Below are 22,370 nucleotides of genomic sequence, written 5' to 3' on the forward strand. Positions count from 1 at the left end.
ATAGTTATTAAACAAGTTTTTGCCAATGCGGTTTTTCTATGAAAATTAATATATTCGACGTTTATATATTTGTTTATATATATATAAATATATATAAAATTTTCTCTCTTTTTTGCTCTCTTTTCCTCTAACAAAATATTATATTATATATCACAACAATGTCCTTTATACAAATGCACCCAGGGCAAACATTCGAAAATTATATTGCGACACAATCGAGCGGACAAGTGCAAAATCCTCGTGTGCCTTTTCTGTCGGAAATAATTCGGTATCTTCATCGGTGCGCTCACACGTTGGCCGGAAGAAGAATTTTCGTTCCGTCATGTTTGTCGTTTGTGCGCGCGTAATAAAATTCGCCGTAGCCCCGGGACCGAGCGCAGGCCAATCAAGTTTGCAAAACTCAAATCTAATTACTCCGGCCTTTGAATCAGGGACAAAGGAGAGAAAAGAGAAAGAGAAAGAGAGAGAGAGAGAGAGAGAGAGAGAGAGAGAGAGAGAGAGAGAGAGAGTTTTCATTTGGGCCACGCGAAGGACCGAATAACAGATTCTACGTGACGAAGAAGACCCTTACGGTTCCTTAGTCACCAGGATAAGCTGAAGAAACGGCGCAAGCAGATACAATTTTACGTAACCAGCATTATTGTCCTTATTTCCAAATGAGAAACCAAATTTCCTCTCGTTTCTCAATTGTGTCGATTAGTTCGTATTAATTCTTAAAACTTTAAAGACTTGGGCTTAATATTCGCATTAATTTTTAGATAATATCAGAACGATAAAGTCATCAAAGTCTAACGTTTTTCCGTCTTAACAAGCAAGGAAGAAGTCAGTAAATTTGGATGTTACACGCAGAATGTTAACTTCTTCACTATTAAGTCTTCTTAGCGTGAACGCTCTGTCCGCGTTGAATTATTTGCTCGCCGCAAATTCGACGTGCGGTATGCATTCCACTGAATTCCAACGTGTTACGTGGTACGTCGATATTAATGAACCGCAACCATCGGTCGAATACGATAGTGACACAGTTAAATCTGTGCCAATGTCACATTTGACGAATAATATTCTTCAACTTGTAAAAAATAAAGATTCTCAATTCTGTTCAGAAAGAGCGGGAGGGGTTCCGCTAAAAAATTACTATAGTAAAATATTGTATAAAATAATGTATTGCATTATAAACCGCACAATACGTTTTTATGAGATACAAAAGCACCAAACTGTCACTGTATAAAATAATATATTACACATCAGTTTCCCTCTCTCTCTCTCTCTCTCTCTCTTTCTCTAATAAAACAAATAAAAAAAATTTAATAATGATTTCAATGTAGTAATCGTATATGCAAAGAATTATCAATAAAATAATACGAGTTTAACAAATTCAAGGTGTTTTAACAAACTAAAATACATAAAAAATTTTACACAAGTATCGAAAAAATGTTACAACTGCGTTTTAAATTTTCCTCTTTAACACATTATATTTAAAAAAAAATGCAAAACTGTCTGTTGCGTAAGTGTAATCGACACATATGCACATATATTAAACTCCCCACGCATGACCGTGCTATTTTCCTACATCCTTCATTTCCATACTGCAAACAAACACTAGCATCGGCATGGTAAACAACAAGAATAGACTGCTGATTGTATCAAAATTTTAACACATCGTAATACGCTTAAAATGTGCGTTGTACTTCGCGTATACATTTACGACAAACACAATGTGGCAGTGCAAAATAGAAGCAAGCACCGCAGGATAAGCTTACAAAATAATTCATGCACATTAAGAAATGAGCGATATATAGATCCAAAAAGTAAAAAACGAGACGTAGCAGAAATCGTCGAGTCAAAACGGTAACCCTAGCAAGCTCAAAGATAGGTGGGTTTAACACACTGACGTGTTGTTAAAGAAACAAAAGGAAAGAAATAGTTAATTGCAAATCACGTCAATTTTTTCGATAGAATATTTTTGCATGATCTTACATCTGGTAATGTTTATTTCGTTTTTTTTCTACATTCCGTGATTTTTTTCATATCTCGAAATGTTCTCCCTCTTTCACGTTATTTATAAATTTAATCCATATATTTTTGACAATTTATATTGCACATGCAATAAAAATATGTTCTATATGTTCTTTAAAAGAGAAGAAACTTTTATTGGAGAGTATAAGTGAAACGTTAAATTTTGAAATCTAGTGTATAAATCGTCATTTTCTTTTCTCGAAAAAATTGTTCGAGACTGCCCGAGAAAATTAAATACGTATAAATGACCCTAGGAGATTTTTTAATAATTAACAGATTCACATATAGTTTCGGTCAATTCATTAAATGAAGAAATTAATAATCTCTGAGCTATTTAAATTTTTGCATCGAGAACATTGTAATCCAGTGGACCGTCTAAAACACACAAACTGATTCGAGTCGCGGGATTTCCTTAGTGTCCGTCTTGTGTTTCTGTCAGCGACGGAAAAGCCGTCTCTCCCAGTTGCGAAGCCTACTTCGATCTCCCGAGGGAGACCACTTCGACTTCCATCGCGTTCGAATCCAGGGGTGCAGAGAAGCGCTACGGAGGGTGCGGGTGAACGACGCCTGTGCAGGACCGTCAGACGCACGCGGTCCCGTCGCGATTGTTCCGCCGCATTTACCTTCGATTTGCCGGCGCTCCGTCTTCAACGAATTATCCGCGTCTCCGTAGATACATCCGTTACCGAGCTGACAGCACGCTTCCCAGATTCATCCGTGGACAGAGTTAATGAAACCGTTTAATTTACGACAATATATACTTTAAGATTATAGAGATTTTCGGCATAGTAAACGTGAAATTTCTTAAATCTCCGAGGAGAATCGAGATCTCATCCCTAGTTTTACAGAGCAGATATCGGAGAACGTTACATAGAGATAATACTGATCTCTCGGTAACCCCTTCGGGCCACCCAATGGCTACGAGATACGTAAACCCAAAAGTTCTCGAGTGCGCAGAGAATTCTTACCGAAGAAAATGGAATTCGTTTTCTCCGAACGATCTCGAGTGGCCATATACACGAGGGGAGGGGAAGAGAGGGGAAAAAGAGAAGAGGAGAGGAGGGGAAATAGTTTATACACCGCGATATCCAAATGCGATCGAAGGAGAGAGAAAGAGAGAGAACACTGTTTGCGCGAGAGACATCGAGGGAGAAGACGAAGGGTGGAGAGGGTGGTATAACACCGTCAGTCGTACGTTTTCTCATAGGCCACGAGGCGCGAGGAAGAATCCGAGAGAAGGGAAGAGAGCCTAGTATAGCGGTAGACACGCGGGGGAGACAGAGAAATGTGGAGAGGGAGGGAGGGGAGGGACAGAAAAGACGACCGGCCATAACTTTCGATCCCTCGGCAATCTCGGTTTATAGGGACCGCCTCGCATGACAATGCGGAACTGTTCGGCAGGTGCGGCAGCCGCTTGTAGAAGCGCCTAATTCGACCGGCGGCACATGCCGCTCGTAAACCATACCATACCATACCATACCATACCGTATCGTACCGTACCGTACCGCATCGGATCGCATCAGGGAAGCGATCTCGAATAGAGAGGAAAGGACCTGGCCGGTACCGTCGTTTGTACACGCGACGGACGCCATAAATGTAATTTGGCGATACGAGCCAGCTATATCTTACGATCCAAAAGAGAGCATAACGTGAGACTTTATAAAGGTAAATACGACGCCGGGCCAGTATACAAATGTAGCCGGGGGAATACAACGTGTGAATTATTTCGCCGCTTCGCGTAAACGCCCGGCATAAACATCGTTAAATTATTCCTTCTTGTAGAGCGCTGAAACGTAAGTATGAAATTTATTCACACCGATGTATTCTTGATTACGATTGTACCTATTCTTCCCAAACACACGAATGTAATTATTTATACGATAATTCGCCCGTTTATTCATATCGTTTGAAAAGTTTCGCGCAGAAATTTACAAATATCAATATCTGTATTAATTTCAGTTAAAAATGTATTTTCCGCCAGCTCGGAAATATCTTTTTCGTATATGAGAAAACAGCACGAATTAGCAGGATGCAAAATAGAATAATTAGCTACGAAACGAAATGTTCATTTAATCGAGTTACGTCGGTAGATAGAAAAAGTTTACAAACACCGGTCGGGGCGAACTACCGCGTTGTAGCTGGATAATACAAACACGTCGATAAATAATATAGTGACGAGAGATCTGGCAATCAAGAAGGGTCGCAATAGATGCCTAATTCGACCAAACTCGACCTAAACCTAATCGGATCAGCCCGCGCCGCTCGTAAACTACAAAGACGAACTGCGGTGTACGATCCATCATCCTGCGCAGGATCAGGCTACATAAATGTAATTCGGACAAACAGCGATACCGTAGGCTGTCACGTAACACGGAAAGGTTAATGAGAAACGAGCGAAAAGAGACGGTACGAGCGATGCAATAATAATCAGGTGACGTGGTTAATGCGCTCCCACCGGAGTTTAATACGACGCGACCGCGTTTGATCCTATTTTTATCTCTCTGCTCTCGCGATCGTATCAAACGGGATGAGCTAATCGAAAACTAGAAATACGATAATATGTGACATTTAGCCAGTGCTGCTGATATTTCCGTCTATGTGAAATCGATACTTTATTCAATGATGAGGATTAAACCGAGAATACGCGCGCGCGCGCGCGGAAAATGTTCCCCGGCATAGCCGACATTGTGCAAATTGATTTTAATTTCAAATAACGACGGCAGGTTATCGCTGAGACGTCATTTACGAGTCGCGCGGATATAAAATACAGAAACTGTATTTCAATTTCCCCTCTATTCGTGCTGTTTTGGTGAAATCAACTTTTATATAACCGTAGTACAATCCTGTGTACGTGTATCTCTTTGCGTTTATTTGAAGAGAACACAAAGCCAGCAGCTAAGCCTAATGTATACGCAAAGAGAGAAAGAGAGATGTATACGAGAGAGGACAACATTTAATTTGGCTTCATTCACTTGATAAGCCCGCGAGCGTTATTGCGGATGCAAACGCAGAACTTTGTTTGACCGCTGCAAATGACGCGAATCAATCGACCAGAATGTAGGAAAATACGCAAGAATAACGCGTTCCATCACTGAGCAGACGACTCTAAAATTTTACGACCACAAGCATACGGTATGCCATATGTGTCGTATGCTATATATATATACATATATATCGATTAGAAATCGATTTTTATAGCGACATGATCTCTCTTTCGCTCTTTCTCTGTGATAATTCACATTAATTAACGTGCGTGTATATATATATATATATCAATTCTAAAATTTATATTTAGAAAAAATTTTATGTATATATTGTTTTACATTTTTTTTTTATGAAAAATAACTTTACTTGAAAAAATTTAATTTAAATTTAAACTTTCAAACTGTTTGATTTTAAAAGCTAGAAAAAATTATGATAATTAATCTTCTAATTAATCTTGGTTTAAAAAAATTAGCTTCAAATTTACACAGCTTATCAAATGTATATACATACATATTTATATAGTTTATATAATTGTTTAACGACAATGCAATATATGTGTAAAAAATAAGCTGACAAATTATACATATATATATATATATATAATAAAAAAAAAAAAGAACTGTCAAATAAGTTAATTTAATATTAACGGTCCAGCTAGGCATATAAAGGTACAAAAATAGATTCTATACACGTTCTTTTCGAGGATTAATTCGATTTCTCTCGTTTGGAACCTACGTTCTCTTCTGACGTTCTAGTGCCTTCGTCCTGATCGCTTCTGTCGCCTCCGTCAAGAACCATTTCAAGTACTATCCACGTACCACGAGCACGATTAGAAAGTTCGTCATTCGGGAGGACGGCAGTCCGTCGACAATTTGTCGCGCGAAACTTCAATTTCCCGTGAACTCCGCGACCCTCTCTGTAACTTTATTGTCGCAGCGTCTGCTAACGGGGCGGAAGGGGGCGACCGGAGAAGGAGGCGAATCAAGAGCAGACGTGGCGACGAGCTAAGTGAGAGGCGGAAGAAGAAGAAGTAGAAGAAGAAGCAACATTTCTCCCTCCACCTCCCCCCCCCCCAAAAACTATGGTCGCGCGCGCGTTCGCTTCCTCGGTACTCGGAGACCTTTGCCGAGCTCGCGAGCTCGCTCGAGCCCGGAGGCCGCGTCTGCAATTTTGTCACGTACGCGTCATAAGTCCTTCGCGCCTTTAAGTAAGAAGTAACACCGTGCCACGGCCTCGCTATTCCGTGTACTCGTGTTCCTAAGTATCTCGCGCGACGCGTCTACATGTACATGATTTATCACACGAGGTGCGCCGGAGAAGCGTAAATCTGGCGAGAGCGCCTCTCGGAGACGTTAAAAACTTGCGATCGAGCACACGTAAAGTTATATAAATGAACAACGGGTATCCGTGAGTTTCTCCTCGATGAGGAGCTGACGCGATCAGTCACGACAGCTCGTAAATTTTGCGTCAAAAATGAGCGTCGTGATCCTGTCATTGATCTATACCGAAGAAAAAGTATCTATATAAATATGTGTGGGTGTGTGTATATATTACTCAAAGTCATCCCTTCCCATCTCGTAAAACTTGAGCTTACGACGCTCAATCGAAGTTGACCCAAAAAATTTCGGAAGATGTTTTCGCGTTGTCCAGCGATCGCGCTAAACTTTCCGTCTCCGCGCTCAGAGCTGACTCGGCGTAGTATGAAACTCTGTCACGTGCGCGTCATAAGTCCTCGACGTCTTTAAGTAAGAAGTAACGTCGTCGTACGCTCCACGGACGTCTCTCTAAGTACTCTAGAAGACTTGAACGGTGTATGTGTGCGTGCGTGTGTATGTATTGTGGTCCGCCCACCTATACACATCTCGCGCACGCCTTCAAGAAATCGCCTGGAATATAAGCGTGAGTGGTGACGGTAGTGACGGTCGAAGGCGTCGAAGGTGCTAGGAGGTTCCGGGAGATTCGGTAGGGAGGTTGGATGGGGTGGCGATGGTGGGGTGCTGCAGAGGAAGAGCGGTTTTGGTAGCGCCTTACGCCGGAGTTCACTTGACGAGGAAGAGAAGGAGGTGGTGTGCGGCGGTCAGGCGTGGCCGGCATACCAAATCCGCGGGGTATTCTGGTCATGTAGCACAGGCAGGTACGGGTCCTGGCTTTCCAAGGGAGCGACTCGCCTACCATCTCCGTTCCCTCCTCCCTCCTCTCTCTCTCTCCTCTTCCCATCTCTTCTCCGCTACCGCTACTCTCTGTCAGGCTCCCGCATTTTGCTCGTTCGCAGACTCTACCTCCTGGTAGAACGGGCGGAGGAGTATTAATTGGCTTACGAGGCGACACTCATTAGCACTTTGAGTACGAGGGGTTGAGCGGACAAGGAAGGAGGTGAGAAACACCCTCCGGAGGCGTTGCTCGAGGCTACCTCGCGTCACGCGCCTTCCTACGGACTCTCTCAACCTTCCTCTTGTCCCCGTCGAGAGTCCTTTCTCGCCTCGAGGCGAGGCAAAGAGAACTACCACGGTAATGCGATAGTCGAACCGATATCAGCCGATTCATCTTTAGAAAAAGTGCAACCTACGCACATGTGTGATGAGATAATTTTTTTTTTTATTTATAGTCGACGATTCTCTCTCAATGAAGATACAAACCTATGTAATACTGTGATAGAAATGAAACGATAGCGTCCTCGTCGAATTTGTTATTTTATGACGTAGGTAATAAAAGAAAAACTCGAAAATGGTCGTCATCAATGAAGAGCAAATTGAAAGATTATCGAAATAGCTATCCTTAGATTGTCTCTGACATTTTCTGTTTCATCGATGAGTATTAACTCGTCGAACCCACTCGGTGGTAGCTGAATATAGCGAGATGAAAAACGGAGAAGGATCGATTCCCGGCACTCTTGCCGGATCGTACTTGATTAAGTGTGATTCACTCGATGTCCTAAATATAACTCGGCGCGAGATAATCGAAACGAACTTTCAATTTATTCGTTATCCAAGCGAGATACTCGATTTTTTATCAATCTACACGGACACTTGTTTTCCGTATTTCTCATGTCTCTGCGAATCATTCCTACACACACATTCATACATATCTGATTAGTATATTTCCGATTATACGTATAAAAGTCTCAAGCAATGTACAGTAAAATGAAATATTCATAATAATGATTTATCTTTGAGAAAAATCATTCTCATCGAGGTTCTCGAGAGACGCTTTCGCAAAGCTGGTAATATCCCTCGGTACAATAATAATTCATATTTCAGAGGGTATAGCCAGTCCAAACCGCTCTTCGCTCTCTGTCTATATATCCTAAAATCCTCCTCCTTTCAAGGTAAATCCTTAATTCGCACGAGTCGAGACGAAATTATGTGGAATCTCGCAGCGCGACGAACCAACGCGATCTGCATTTTGGTGAAAATATACCGAGAGTGCGGTTCGCGAGGGGCCGAAAAGAGCTGGGAGAGAGGATGAATCGCGTGAGGGGGATGGGGGGGGGGTGAAGAGGGGAGATTGCGGCCACGGGATATTCCGTGGTCGCCCGTGGATTTGCACCCGTTGCGGTCGACCCGATACTCCGAACTCTCTCAGTAGATCCAATTTGATCGGAAGACCGCAGCGTCTCTACGGCCGACCTTGTGCAGAAAACGGACAATGTGTGTACGCTCCATACACGAGATAAACCCCGAAATGCTCATCGTCCAAGGCCCCGCGTGCGCATCCCTTTGCTTTCGCAACCTCACCCCCTTGTTGTCTTTCTCCTCTCTGTCTGTTCCACGCACATTCGACTCGCCCCCCTTCTCGGTAGTAGACAATGTTGCTCGATAAGGCATTGTTCCAACGCGGTCTCGGGCGGTACGAGTCTCACCTCGCCTCATATTACCGTAACCCCTACGTCACCCCTCGCAACGTTATTGCTCTAAACTTTGCTCGTCTAGATCTACAAGTTTGTATACGTATCGCCCGAGCGTCTTTTCTATCCATCCGCGCGAACACGATACCTATTTCGTAAGACTTGATAGAACGAGACAATCTCTCGAATGTATCACAATGCACAATTCTACGATTGGATAGATATCTATTGAAATACATTCACACGAGTGTATGGAGCATACTATAAAATTTACATATTTCCATGATAATTGATACAATAGATTTCACAAAACTTTTGCACCGCTAGAATGCCACGGATGAATTTCTCTCGCCCGTATGTGTCGATATCAAATCTTTTCATAAAACGATAAATATTTATAATTTGTGCCTCAACAAACTGACAGATTTTTTTTATCCTAAAATTGACAAAGTCGTAATTCATTTGTCGTGGCGTCTATTCCATCACAATAATAGACGTTTTCGTGCTTTTATTAAGTTCATGAAAAGAACACATGTTGAGTTTGACAGGTTAACTTTAAACCTCTGCTATGTTACAAAAAAAAAAAAAAAAAAAAAATTGTCAACGTTTATTGACATTTAATCACGCTGTCAATCACTTTGAATTTTGTGAAATTGCACACGCACAAATGTATCAGTGAATTTTTATGCATCGTGCATATATTATCCCTTTGCCTCAATTAAAATGTACATTCACAATCTCTTTGCTGGCCAAATCATTTCGCACACACGTTATTGCTTTACGTATCTGACGCAATAGAAGTCACCTACGCTAAATTTTAACGCCGATAGAAGCTCCTCACTTCATACATATGTATTCGCGCATCGATATGGATAATCCTTCGCATTGACTATAGCTATAAGCATAGAAGAGCCATCATCCATCGTCGTTTCATTGGTGAAGATAACATCTGCTAGTTTCGCGAGACTCGTCCGTCCCATAAATTATTGAGATAAAAACTCGATTATTGTACAAAATTTTTAAATATCGTAATTTTATCTTGCAATTCACGTTTGCGATTCATATTTGTCCTTTAATTTAAAATCAAAGATAGGATGAATAAAAGTGAAAATGTGCATTGAAGAGAAAATATTAGAATGAGAAAGAGAGATAATCTATAAATTGTAGTGAGTACGAGTTCAAATGCAATCAAACTATTGAAATAATTATTTCAATCCAATTTCGTTGAAATAAAATATTATTTAGAAATATATTTAATTTCCGTGTAAAATAATATTATACAAATATACATTTATTTCAAAAACAATTACCCAATATTTTAAACTGAAAAATAACTAATATATTAAATAAAGAATAAACAAAATATCTAATTTAAAATCACAAGTTGCAAAAAAATGAGTTTTGTGAACAAAGTATTAAATTAAAATCTTCATGATACATATACAATATATTTGAAATATTTCTCTCTCTCTCTCTCTCTCTCTCTCTCTCTCTCTCTCTCTCTCTCTCTCTCTTTCTTTCTCTCTAATTTCTCTTAAATTAACTAAATATTTTAAATAAAATTTTAATATATAAATTATTATTTTGCATTAATTACTTGCAATCCAGTAAGAAAAATAGTTCATGTTTAAAGTGGTTTTATTTTTCATTTTAAATTATTTTTGTCTATTTCCGCGTTAAAGTGACTCAAGTCAAAAAATAAGTCGCTCGCAAGATCTGCGTTTACGTAAATTCGATATCTGCTTGGAGACGAAACGCATTCCTTGCTTTACATACCGCATTCTGTTGCACGGTCGGCGTGCAACACGCCATTCATAGGTAATGAACCGCGCGTAAAGGTTGGTACTTGCATCCTCTAGAGCATTCAACGTAAAGTAGCAAAGGGAAAAGAAGAAATCGCGCGCGATCGTAGGGAATGTACGATGACGGCTCGCGAATGGCACTTGTCGTCAAGTGGGAAATCCACGTTTTTACAGCCGCGCGAGCGCGAATCTGCACGCACGTAGTATTATTTTCCATCCACGTATCGCCGCCGTCAAAGGCAGCGCTGCCTGTGTGAGGGTGGTACGCATAATTTTTCAATTTATCGCTGGAGAACCGCCGCAATCATGCGTCGCGCATATGGTGTCCGCCTATACGATGCACGTATGTCGGCCTTCGTATATAACGACAGTATATCTTTATTCAGGAAATAATCTAAGAAATATTCCAGATAATATAGCAATAATTGCAATACGCAATCGGTAGATTAATAAGCGCGTTAAAGGATAAAATTCATAACTGACGATGACCTAAGAGACTGTGAGTAAAGCTCGACTACCATTTATTTATATTCTTATCAAGAACGGAAACGCGATTCGTTGAGGAAGGAGACTTTGCGGAACGTTGATAAATCGAGCTCGCCTATACGTTGTCGCTTAATGTACGCCCGATATGGAGACCCCGAAGGCGGAGACGAAATTGGTTTTGCGCGGCGACGACGACGACGACGACGACGACGACGGTAAACTAGATTTCCCTTGACAAACAAAACAGATGCATCGATAAAACTTCGTCAAGAGTGTATCGTTCGATATTTTTAGCATCGAACACGTTACACGTTAACCTAACGGATTCTTATTGCATCTATTTAGACCGATTTGTTATCCGATGTTTAAAAAAATGTTAAAAACTAAAAATTAACAACTATGTGAATGCACGTAAAGATGTGCAGATATGACAGTAAATCACTGTCAAAAATAATCAACTTGAATTAATTTTGTCAATAATTTTGTATTTTATATAAAAGAATATTTTTTAAACTACGTACGTTTAATTAAAAATAAGATTTATAATATTTTTATATAATATTTTGTCCTATCTTTTAAAAGTTTCAGAAGAATTTGTACGGTATTAATGAAACATTCTGTGTACCAGCGTGTATCAGAGCACTCAAGATATTTGTCTGATAATCATATCGGTTACCGCAGCAGGAATCATGAAGTACAGTATATTTACAGGGTCAGACTTGTCCCGTCGCGGTTTGCTCCTCGGCGCGTTCACTGAAATATACAGGGTCGGAAAGAATCTTCCATTCCACGTAGGACGACCGGAGGCAGGGCGAAGGGTGGCGTAACGCGCGGGCCTTCGAACATTACATATTGACGAGTCTGGAAGGTTTCGTGGGCATGACGCGGAAGTCCAAGATGGGCGGGTAGGGAAAAGAGAAGAGAGAGAGAGAGAGAGAGAGAGAGAGAGAGAGAGAGAGAGAGAGAGAGAGAGAGAGAGAGGAAAAGAGAGACGACGTGGAGAAGAGAGGAAAGTCGCTCGACCGGAGAGGATCTTCCGTAGTGCGGCCACGTAGTCGCCGTTTGTCGATCGTACCGCAATAATTCCTTATTGCTCCTCCAACCCCTAACCCTAACTCCTTCTTTTCTTTCTCGTCGTTCCTCCCCCTCCCCATTTCCCTCTCTTCTTTCGCCTCGACTTTCTCTTCTCTTCTCCTCGCTCGTTCTCATTTCTGTCCCCACCGCATTCTGCGAACAGCAGAACCCACCTCACGTCCAGCCATCCTCCCGCGTCCAACCTTTACTACCCCCCCCCCCCCCCTCATCATCTTCTACTTTCGAAAGGGTTGCGGAGGATTAACGGAAAACCATTAAATCTGGCACGATCGAAGGATCAAGCGGACAAATAACGTGACTCGTGCCACAAAGCGCGCTTTGGTTCATGAATTGTCCTGCTGCTAAAAGTAATGATCTACCGGAGGAATTATGTGCTTCCTGAGGACTCGCGTATTTTGGACGGTCTTGCGGAAATTAAATGGACTTTATAGAGATGGTTGTTCCAAGCCAGTGAATGCATCTAACACGATAAATTCTCGCGCAATCTCCCCAATACTATCTTAACTCACTGAATATTGCGTCATCATCGGTTAGCGTGATGAATTAAAATTTCTCTTTATATATTGAGATTATATAATTTGAATTTGAAAATTATTAGTTTTTATACAGAATTTCAAGAACGAGTACCTTAATGTTGAAGAAATTTAAAATGAACATTAAAACGGTTGCGTAACTATACGTAAGTTTACAGCACCTTTACAGCAAATTCAACAGAATAGAATAGAATATCGCAATGAATCGTTGAATTAGTTAAAACGCTATTAATGAGTCGCTATAATAACCGAATGCATTATGATATATTGATTGTAGGCGTGGATCCATAATGGCTTCCTACGCCATAATACTAGGCGTTTATCAAAGATGTTGAACGCAAAGAACGACTGGAATGACATTGAATATAAATGGATTGCTTAACCGTCGATGGTAATTATTATTTGTAGTCTATGAGAGCATTACGAGTATACATCGTTTCTCCATTTTAAATACGATTCTATATCTAACAAACTATCTTTATTATAATTTCAATTAAACTTGTAACATTTATAAAAGTAAAAAAGAATGACAGTTTTTACTTACATATTAACGTAGTTCCATTAATAAATCAAACGTCGACTCACCTGTAACAAAAAGAAGAATTGACATTATTAAACTGCACAAAAGATGTATAAAGTACTATTCAATAAAAATGAGACAAAGAAATTTGTATAAAGACACATCTTATCACTGCATTAGACTTCTCAACCGAAAGGGTCACAAAAAGCATATAGTTGAGAAAATTAATTTCCCTAAAATGTGCTATCCGCTTTATCTGTTAATTTTATTTCGCAGTCGTTTTCGGTGCAAGCTCCACCCGAATGTGGCGAGGAAAGAAATTCCAGAAGTTATAGCGGACCGCAGCCGCGAACGCCGTTATTTGCAAAAGATGCCGGCGAGGCATGCGTTACACCGAAGCTATGTAATTACAGTCCGGGCCGATATTTTCTCATAAACGTCACTTAACGCTCCGCGGCGGCTGCCCTTTTGCTGCATCGTCCTCTCAAGAAGCGCGAGCGACGTTGCAGCCGGAGTTTGCAGAGTCGACGTTGGCCATTGGCACCGGGAAAAGCTTGCCAACCGTTAAATCACGACGGAAATTTATTCCCGTGACGGCATAGTACGTGTCGTTCTATTTGTAAATTATATCACGGGATCTCACTCTGCTGCCTTAGCTCGTATGAGATATCACGCGTTGCAAATGAGACGGACCGTCTCTCTGTCTCTCTCTCTCGCCGTCGCATTTATCGCTCGCATTTAATCTCATCCTACAATGCTCTCGCCAGCTGAGACGAAATCTAACTTCGCAGTAATGATATGAGGTCAACGCGAGCTACTGTTACGTTGTTTTCTCGTTTTGTCGAAAGTTTTTATACCGCTTGATGTATTAAATTCGTCAAACGCACATTATTGGACATTTTCGCAGTGCTGACATGCGTAAATAATCGATATTATTTCAAGACGACATTATTACTTCCTATGAAATTAACACAAAGCTGACCGAATAGGCCGAGTAACGGAATAAACGGCCGAGCAGAAATAAACGCTTAAAAGCGCGATAAATGGATTTTTCTACGGTTAGTTATTGTCGTGTATCATCCGGTGTACTCGAGAAAACGGACGTGTCTAACCGCCAGGCTGAGCAGTGCCTGGGACACATTGTCGCCGACGACGGAAATATAGACGATAAACCCGGGAAATATGGCTGGAATTCTTGTAAATTGCAAGTTACAATAACAAAGTGGCTGTTCCGGGCGTGTCGCGTAACTACACTTCAGGCGAATACACTTTCTCGCCAGCTACTTTGTATTAAAAATACAGGCGTTATAAGCCGCGACGAGGGTACATTAAATTATTGTCCGCACACAAAAAAAAAAAAAGATTTTGCCGTCGTAACGAAACTATCGCCGCACCACTTTTGCATATCGTTGAAAAATCTTGAGTAAAATATTGGTTCATAGAGACACTAATCTCTTTGCTAAGGAAAAAATTTACCACTCAACCGAGTTTAACATTAGTAAATACATTTTTTTGATAGCGGTGACGTAATTCGTTATTACAGTGAAATGATTTTTTATTGATTTGGCGAAATTATTTTTAATAAATAAAAATAATATTAATAAATATTTTTACGCTGTTTATATAATAAATAATGACATAAAATATAATGTGCTAGCAAATCCTTTCTTCTCGTGTATAAGAGCGAAAATTTAAAACTCTAAGATTTTTCTTAAAATAGGGCAACACTAAAGAGCTCCATGACACAAAGTAGAAATACATTTAAAGAACGGAGACTAATAAATTCGCAAAATTTGAGACCTTTTAAGCAATTGAAACTCGAACCGATCTTTTCGCTAAATCCGTCACTGCGAGCAGGACAATCCAGAATTACAGTGGTAGAAAAAGTTGCGAAAACAAAGTGACATATACACACAACGTGGGCGACTACATACTCTTTTCCTAACAGATAAATTGCGTTGCACTTGAAGCAACTTCGCCGCGAGCTCGATTACGTAACGATGAAACATTTTATCACGCGTGGGTACATGAGTGCGTCATGTTCCATATCCGTCCTAACAAGGCTAGCCTTTATGTTGCCCGTGTTGCGGCGATAGTGACGAGCGCGCTCGATAAAAATGTTTCAGCAAGATCGATACCTGTCATCGCCACGTCGCAAAGTTGTCGATACCGCGCGGCGTACGCCGATAGGTATTTCGGCAAAATTGACATTTTATAAAAATGATCGCGCGGGCATTCCGCACGTATCCGCTTATGTCATGAGTGTCGTCGAAAAATCCTGCCGTAATGACAGACTATCGTCGAAATAAGTCGCAGTATTATTTTTCTCTCTCTTTATCTCTTTTTTTTTTCTCGTTGGATAAACAAACATCGCCGTTAATCGATTTTTCTCATTTAACACTTTTGCGATAATGAAATTATGACATGTAAAATTAATCATAAATTAATAAACATGTTTATTTATTGTATATATTGGTAAATTCAGATTTAAAAAAAAAAACGAATAAAGAAGTCGTAATCAACGAGAGAATATATCTAGCATAAATATTTCTAGAAAATTCATTGTGACAGATAAACATCTATACAAATCATTGCGTTTTGCATTCGCGCACGAAACCAAGTACTAATTGCCAAGTCCTAATTCGATTTTGTAATACGGTGAATATATCACTCTGACGGCCAACGTGCATTTATCGTAAATACTTGGACCACCGGCACAGAAAAGCCGAGGCATAATACATTAATCGCATCTATGTAGCAGCTGACTATATATTTATAATTTATCGGCTTTGCTATGCGGTTCACTAAGAAGTGTGTCGCGGTACAGACATCATTCGTCATGATTTTATTACTCGTTACATCGGCAACGTTGTCTCATTAATATGTCAAGTTGCCGTGGATTGGTTGGATAGATCGAAAACGAGGAAGTGGACAAGCATTTGACAGTTCTATCGATGCACAATGTCGTATTAACAGTGCAAACAATATCAATTTGCGTCATTATCTTTGGTTCAAACAAATTGCTATCTAATCACACTGACAGAATTATCACTGTCGAACCGATATCTACATCTGCTATCGATCGATCGGCCCATTTGACTATCAGACGCTTTGATCTCTCGATCTATGATATAATCTTCGCTAAAAGCGTCTGTTATATATATAATATATTATAGATGAAAAAAGCTAAATATAATTTGTCGTTCTATTTTATAAAAATAAAATATATCAAATAAGTAGAGAAATATTTATAAACGCGAAATCAATCTGATAAAATTTCGATATTAAAGGTTTCAAATGTGTTTCAAATGTGTTTCAAAAATATCAAAATATCCAAAGAAAAATTGTAGCAATTATATATTTTTGGATTGTTAAATAAATGAAATAAATAGTAAATTATGCGTACATCTCTAGACTTACAGCATAAACAAGGGTCAGAGTTATAGAGGACGACATTCGGGGTTCTCTTCTAATTCGTTTTCGTGGCAAGCGAAATAAAAAAAATTTAGAGAAGTAAGTGCGCCGCAGAAGGAATTCCGAGAGAGGAAGTAAGAAAAGAGGACGAAGGTTGATACAGCGGTAATGGCGTGGCATTGCAGGGCCACCCCATTACAATTTGCAATTATTGCATTTCTCGGCAAATGGATTGTACTCGTGGCCGGTTGCTGCATCCTACGAAGGAAGAGCTACGAACGTGATTGCGTTGGGGATTTCGCAATACGACTTTACGGTCTCAGATATGATCCCGTCCGAAAAATTCGTCTGATAGCCAATAAAGCTAAGTGGTGTACGTGTGAGTGTACATTTTATACGTACAGGTGTGTGTGTGTGTGTGTGTGTGCGAACGTGTGACGAGCTTACGCGTCGTATACGTTAACGAAACGCTAGCGCGCCGGATGAGTTATCGGTATTACTTTTATCGCTCGTCCGGTAACTTCGCCGCCCATGCTACGCTGCAGCCCTTTATTGGAGGGAAGTCCGCGAAAAATGAAGAGAAATGCACTACCGAAAGATTACCTTCGAAGAAAGCGCTGAATATCAGCGGTAAACGGACGAAAGTACAAATAATGCCCCTGCAAATATACTCTAATATATGTGTCTAACAAAAAATGCAAATGCAAATGCAAATAGCTATAGTGAATATCGCAAAGTTTTCTTTAGAAACAGTATATTCCTGAAAAATCTTTTTCCCTATCTTAAAATAATACAAATGATATTAGATTTCATGTGTGTGACTAGAAATATAAATAACAATTACTCTGCGACAGCAAATAATAATTTATCAGTCTCTATTTAAAAATAATACATATTCCTTTCAAATAACTGTATTATCTGAAAAAAGTAACGTCCTCTTTTATTTAAATTATTATCCGACAATGAGATTAAAAATTAAAATGTCTGTTCTGGTTTCTAAGAAATAAATATTTTAAAAATATAGACCGGTATATATATATATATATATATATATATATATATATATATATATAATGTAAACGTATTATTTTTATTCAAAATCGATAGATATCGGGAGATACATATATTCCTCTAAATTTAACTCGTTATTCAAGTTATATCGCAATGAAATCGCGCCAAATGCGATATATTTCGGCCAACTCACGAGCGGCTCGCAGCCCTCGCTGGTCGACTCGTGGCAAATTAGATTAGCACGAATTAGCGAATCGTATTCCGTGCCGCCGGCTAGATTCCAACGCCGGTAGAAAAGGGTGGCTAGGCTACGAGCCACCATCGGAACGGTCAGTGCTGTTACCATGGACAAGCTGCGAATCCACTGTTACTACCGTTAAACTACCCACTCGGTAGCACTCGCTGAACATTACCATCTCTCCTGGCAGAGAGAGAGAGAGAGAGAGAACGAGACGATATAAAATACGTGTCACAAGCACGTGGGAGAATGCAATTATCTTTTCTCCCCTTTCCTAATGAGAGTGGAAGGTGTCTTCTTAGCTTAAGGCTCACCTTGAGAAGAAGAAAAAGATCTTTATTCTCACGAATAACTCACATGACGGATAAGAAAGCCCGCAGCATGAAAGTCTCCACATTACACGTCGGAAATAAGCGGATAACGAACAAGTACCACTCGTAAAAGCAACCATAACATAAATAGTTACGTTAGTCGATTACTATAATTAAAACGTCTAGAAAATAATAGAAAAGATAAATGCACGCGCGGGAGAAAAAGCACTTTGCCGTTGAAGGTAAAAAACGAAAGGTACAACTGAAACCAGGTACAGTGATTTGTACAACACGTACAAAGAGAGAACGATGACGTATTATGCAGACGTATTTTCTTTTGATGAATGCAAATTAAAGTAATTATGAGTCTACATCAGCCATTTATTTCGTAAGAGACTAAATTGCGAAAAATCCTGTTTCTTTTAACAAGATATTAAAATCTGTTGAATTATAGAAATAAAAGAAACAAATTATAATTATTAATTTAACAAATGTTTGGAAATGCCATTTATTTTATCGCATCTCATAATAGAAAATTAAAGCAAAAATTCTCCAGAAGTAAGCTCCATAGGTATCTCATGGAATTACTTTACGATTATCATGCACATCCGGGAAATAATGAAATGCATGAACGCGATCAAAAATGACACTCAGCTTGGTTGTCTTGAAAAAAAAGAAAGTCAAGAGATAATAAAAGAGGTTAACGAGAAACGAGAGCGGGTGAAAGAAGTAGTGATGCTACGCAAAGGAGCAAGAAAAGCGTTGAAAATGAGAAGATAGAGAGAGTAAGGTAAATTCAAGTATCTGAGAAAAAAATAAAAGTAGAAGAAAGAAAGAGAAAAGAGCAAGCAAGAGAGAAAACGAGAGAGAGAGAGAGGGATAGAGAGGAATGGAGAAAAAGAGTGAGAGTTTCGCTGAATCAGTTGATGGAACAAGCGGAAATGGAATGTAACTCGGCGCTACGATTCTTCCTAATAACGTTTCCAGTGTTTTCAGCACGTTAAATGACTACCGCAGTGATTTTTATCACGCGGGCTTCGTTCGTTTGCTCGTTGCCCGAATCAAAGCGCTAATTGCGATCGCCCTCGCACGTTCAAGTTTCCCTTCTATCGTTTTCCTCCCTCTTCCTCTTCTCTCATTTTTTTTTTTTTTTTTTTTTTTCCCCACCTAGCAACACCCAGAACGACAAAACGGTGGGTGCAATAAGTTGAGTTTCCACAAGCGTTATGAAAGATGAGTCAACCGCGATCGTTAAACGCGTCATTAATTTTAACTGTTCGCATCTTAACGAATCAAGATTATCTCCTGTTGTTTGTGCAAACAGGCGAATGTATGTATGTATGAGTTAAAGCGATATGCTCGGAGTGTTATATTACGTGTCACATTATAAATGTTCAATAAAAAGATATCGATGAATATCGCAGTGACGTAAACTGCTGACATTTATGAATGTATTCATTTGTTAAGAAGAATTAAGAATACATATTACGTTTGGAAAATGAATTATTTACATTTCCTAGATAATCGGTTTGCATCTCTTTTTTTCCCTATACATAAAACCTTCTTAAAAATCTTCATTTTTCTACAAGATTTTCCAAGCTTTTTCGTGTCAAAGCTCCAGTTGATTACATCAATATCGACGAATGCGTACGAGCTTAATCGAAAATATTCAGATAAAGAAGAAAGGAAAATACGGGATTAAGGAAAGAGGCAAAGTGACGAAGAATAAGGTGAGTAATGCGCGCAAACACACTGCCGACATAATCCACCTGGTTCTTACTTCCCATAGTTCCGCACATATTTGAACCCTTTCATGAAGTCAGCGGGTGGAGAACAAAAAACAAGAATACGAGGAAGAGAGAGAGAGAGAGAGAGAGAGGTGGAGAGAGAACAATGTAAATGCAAGAAAGGGTATGAACAGCCGTCTCTCCGCTCTTTCCTGCAAGTCACGCCGCATAAACCCTCTCACTTGCGTAAACTTTTGCAGTAAGTTAAAAAAGAATAATTTCTCAATCTCTATAAAAAAAAAAAAAAAATCGAGAGAAAAGTGTTTTAAATTTTTTCGCAAAGATAAAAATATATAAATAAGCAGTGCAAACAACTCAATCGACTGTACTATATCCTATTTTTTCTTTTTCATTTTTTTTACTTTCCTAATATTTATTGTAAAAAAAAACACTTCTTTGTCATTGCCCGTCCACTCTAATCTGATAATTTGCCGAATCTAAAGCTTCACTCGATCTAGAGAATATAAAAAGATGCGCGAGCGAGTTGCGAAAGAAGGTGAAAAAGAAAAAAAAAAAAAAAGGGTGACGGAAGGAGAAAGGGGAGGCATGAAGGAGGAGATAAGTAACATACACCAGTACTCTCGACGGCATCTACCCGGTTTTTGCAGTGCTTAAACCCGCGCGCAAAAGAGGCAGAAAGAGCAACAGCGAAAAAACAGCTCGCTCTGACGAGACTTTTCGAGATAGTGCGGCGCGTGTATATGAGATGCATTAAAAGCCACGCAAACCCACCGACAATTTAAATCTATCGAGTCTTTTTTGAAAAAAAAAAAAAAAAAAAAAAATATCTTGAATTAAATTTTTATTACAATAAAATACATTTAAATTATTAAAAAATAAAATCTATCTATATGTATCTCAGAAAATTCTAATTCAACAGGAATTGATTTTTAACACCAATATTAATTCAATGTACATAATTTTGCAACGTGTTTCCTTTCCCCTTTCTTCTAAAAAAAAAAAACACTAGATTTATCAAGAAATCTACAACTGACAAGAAGAAATAGAGCTTTCATAAAGTTCAATAGTCTGGAAACAAAGATATATGTGTGTATTTTCTATGATTCCAGGAAATATAATATATCGACAATAGAGACGGAAATTTTTTAGAATCATACATGCAAAAATGAATGGTATATAAAACAAAATGTAGTAGAAATGTATACCGATAATTCTGACATTGTAGACAGAGAAATTGATTTCCATATTGATCTCCATATTCATTCACAACAATATTGCGTATCACACATATTTTAATCTAATAATATTTTTTGAATATTATTAAATTGAAATATTTTTAATTTTTTAAATATATTTTTAAAAAATATACTTTTTTATTTTTTATCACATCATCATTTTCAATTACGGACGCTACTAGGTTGCAAGGGTATTTGCTTTAATTATCGACAATACAAAATCGAACAGCATATTGAATACAATCATACGTGCGTAATGATACAACATCTACATATCCATTATGTTTCATTGTAATGTAATTGGAAAAGTGAGACATTGTGTTTACTCTATATACAAGGTAGAGATATTAATACTGTCTTATGCTTCGACATACGGAAACATAATCAAACGATTGGTATGCGAGTCGTAGTCATTATATCAATTATGTCGCGTCGAGAGTAATAATACGTTAGGTGAGTGACTGAAAGTACTACTGATAGATAAACAGCTCGTCGACACGAAGTTACGCGGATAATAAGAGAGACACGTTGATGCCAATGAAGAGATGCGGTTTAGCCATCATGTAGTTATACATAGCGACTTTCAGTGCGTATCTTACATAATCGACCTACATTCTTCTCTTTCTCTTCTCTTCCAATTTGTCGTCGAATATTTCCACGTCGAATGTAACTGAGTTGAAGCATAAAAAGAAATTGTTCAAATATCGCTGATCAATAATTAAATTTGCGTTCAGTTAATGTCTGCTAAAAGTGATAAAATCGAACGATGAAACAAACATTATTGCATGAATGCTTGAAAAAAAAAGAGAAAAATAAAGCGAGATATATTTTTAATGACTCAGACCTCTGCCTGAAGAAAAAATAAAAGTAAAAGAGAGACAGAGAGAGAGAGAGAGAGAGAGAGAGAGAGAGAGAGAGAGAGAAAGCGACGAAGGTTACGAAATCGAAATCTCTTACAAAGCAGCTCGGCTCTTCGAGCGTTTTCTACACAGATGATCTCATTAGCAGCCAATGAGACGTATGCTCGTAACGTAACGCGCACAACGTGACGCAACGCGCATGAATTAATGAGTCAGTCGCACACGTTCGCCGGGGATAAATCTTCTCCGATCCTCCATAATTAGTGTCAGTTAAC

At 39.1% G+C, this 22,370-nt stretch overlaps 1 protein-coding gene and 1 long non-coding RNA gene across 26 annotated transcripts in view; one reads left to right on the forward strand and one right to left on the reverse strand.

Annotated features, from left to right (window-relative positions):
* The window catches only part of LOC140664093 (protein muscleblind), a 378,997-nt gene that overhangs the window by 282,091 nt on the left and 74,536 nt on the right, over nt 1-22,370 (reverse strand). The window contains exon 3 of one of the 24 annotated variants that reach the window (XM_072888846.1): nt 516-13,343. The exons of the other annotated variants lie outside the window; for them this stretch is intronic. Coding sequence (XP_072744947.1) covers nt 13,320-13,343 — 24 coding nt within the window. The 3' untranslated portion in view covers nt 516-13,319. Of the gene's footprint in view, nt 1-515; nt 13,344-22,370 lie in introns of those variants that run through there. 24 annotated transcript variants of the gene reach the window in all.
* The window catches only part of LOC140664096 (uncharacterized), a 241,066-nt gene that overhangs the window by 136,713 nt on the left and 81,983 nt on the right, over nt 1-22,370 (forward strand). The window lies entirely within an intron of this gene.

Source organism: Anoplolepis gracilipes, chromosome 3 (genome assembly GCF_047496725.1).
Source record: "Anoplolepis gracilipes chromosome 3, ASM4749672v1, whole genome shotgun sequence".
Lineage (NCBI taxonomy): Eukaryota > Metazoa > Arthropoda > Insecta > Hymenoptera > Formicidae > Anoplolepis > Anoplolepis gracilipes.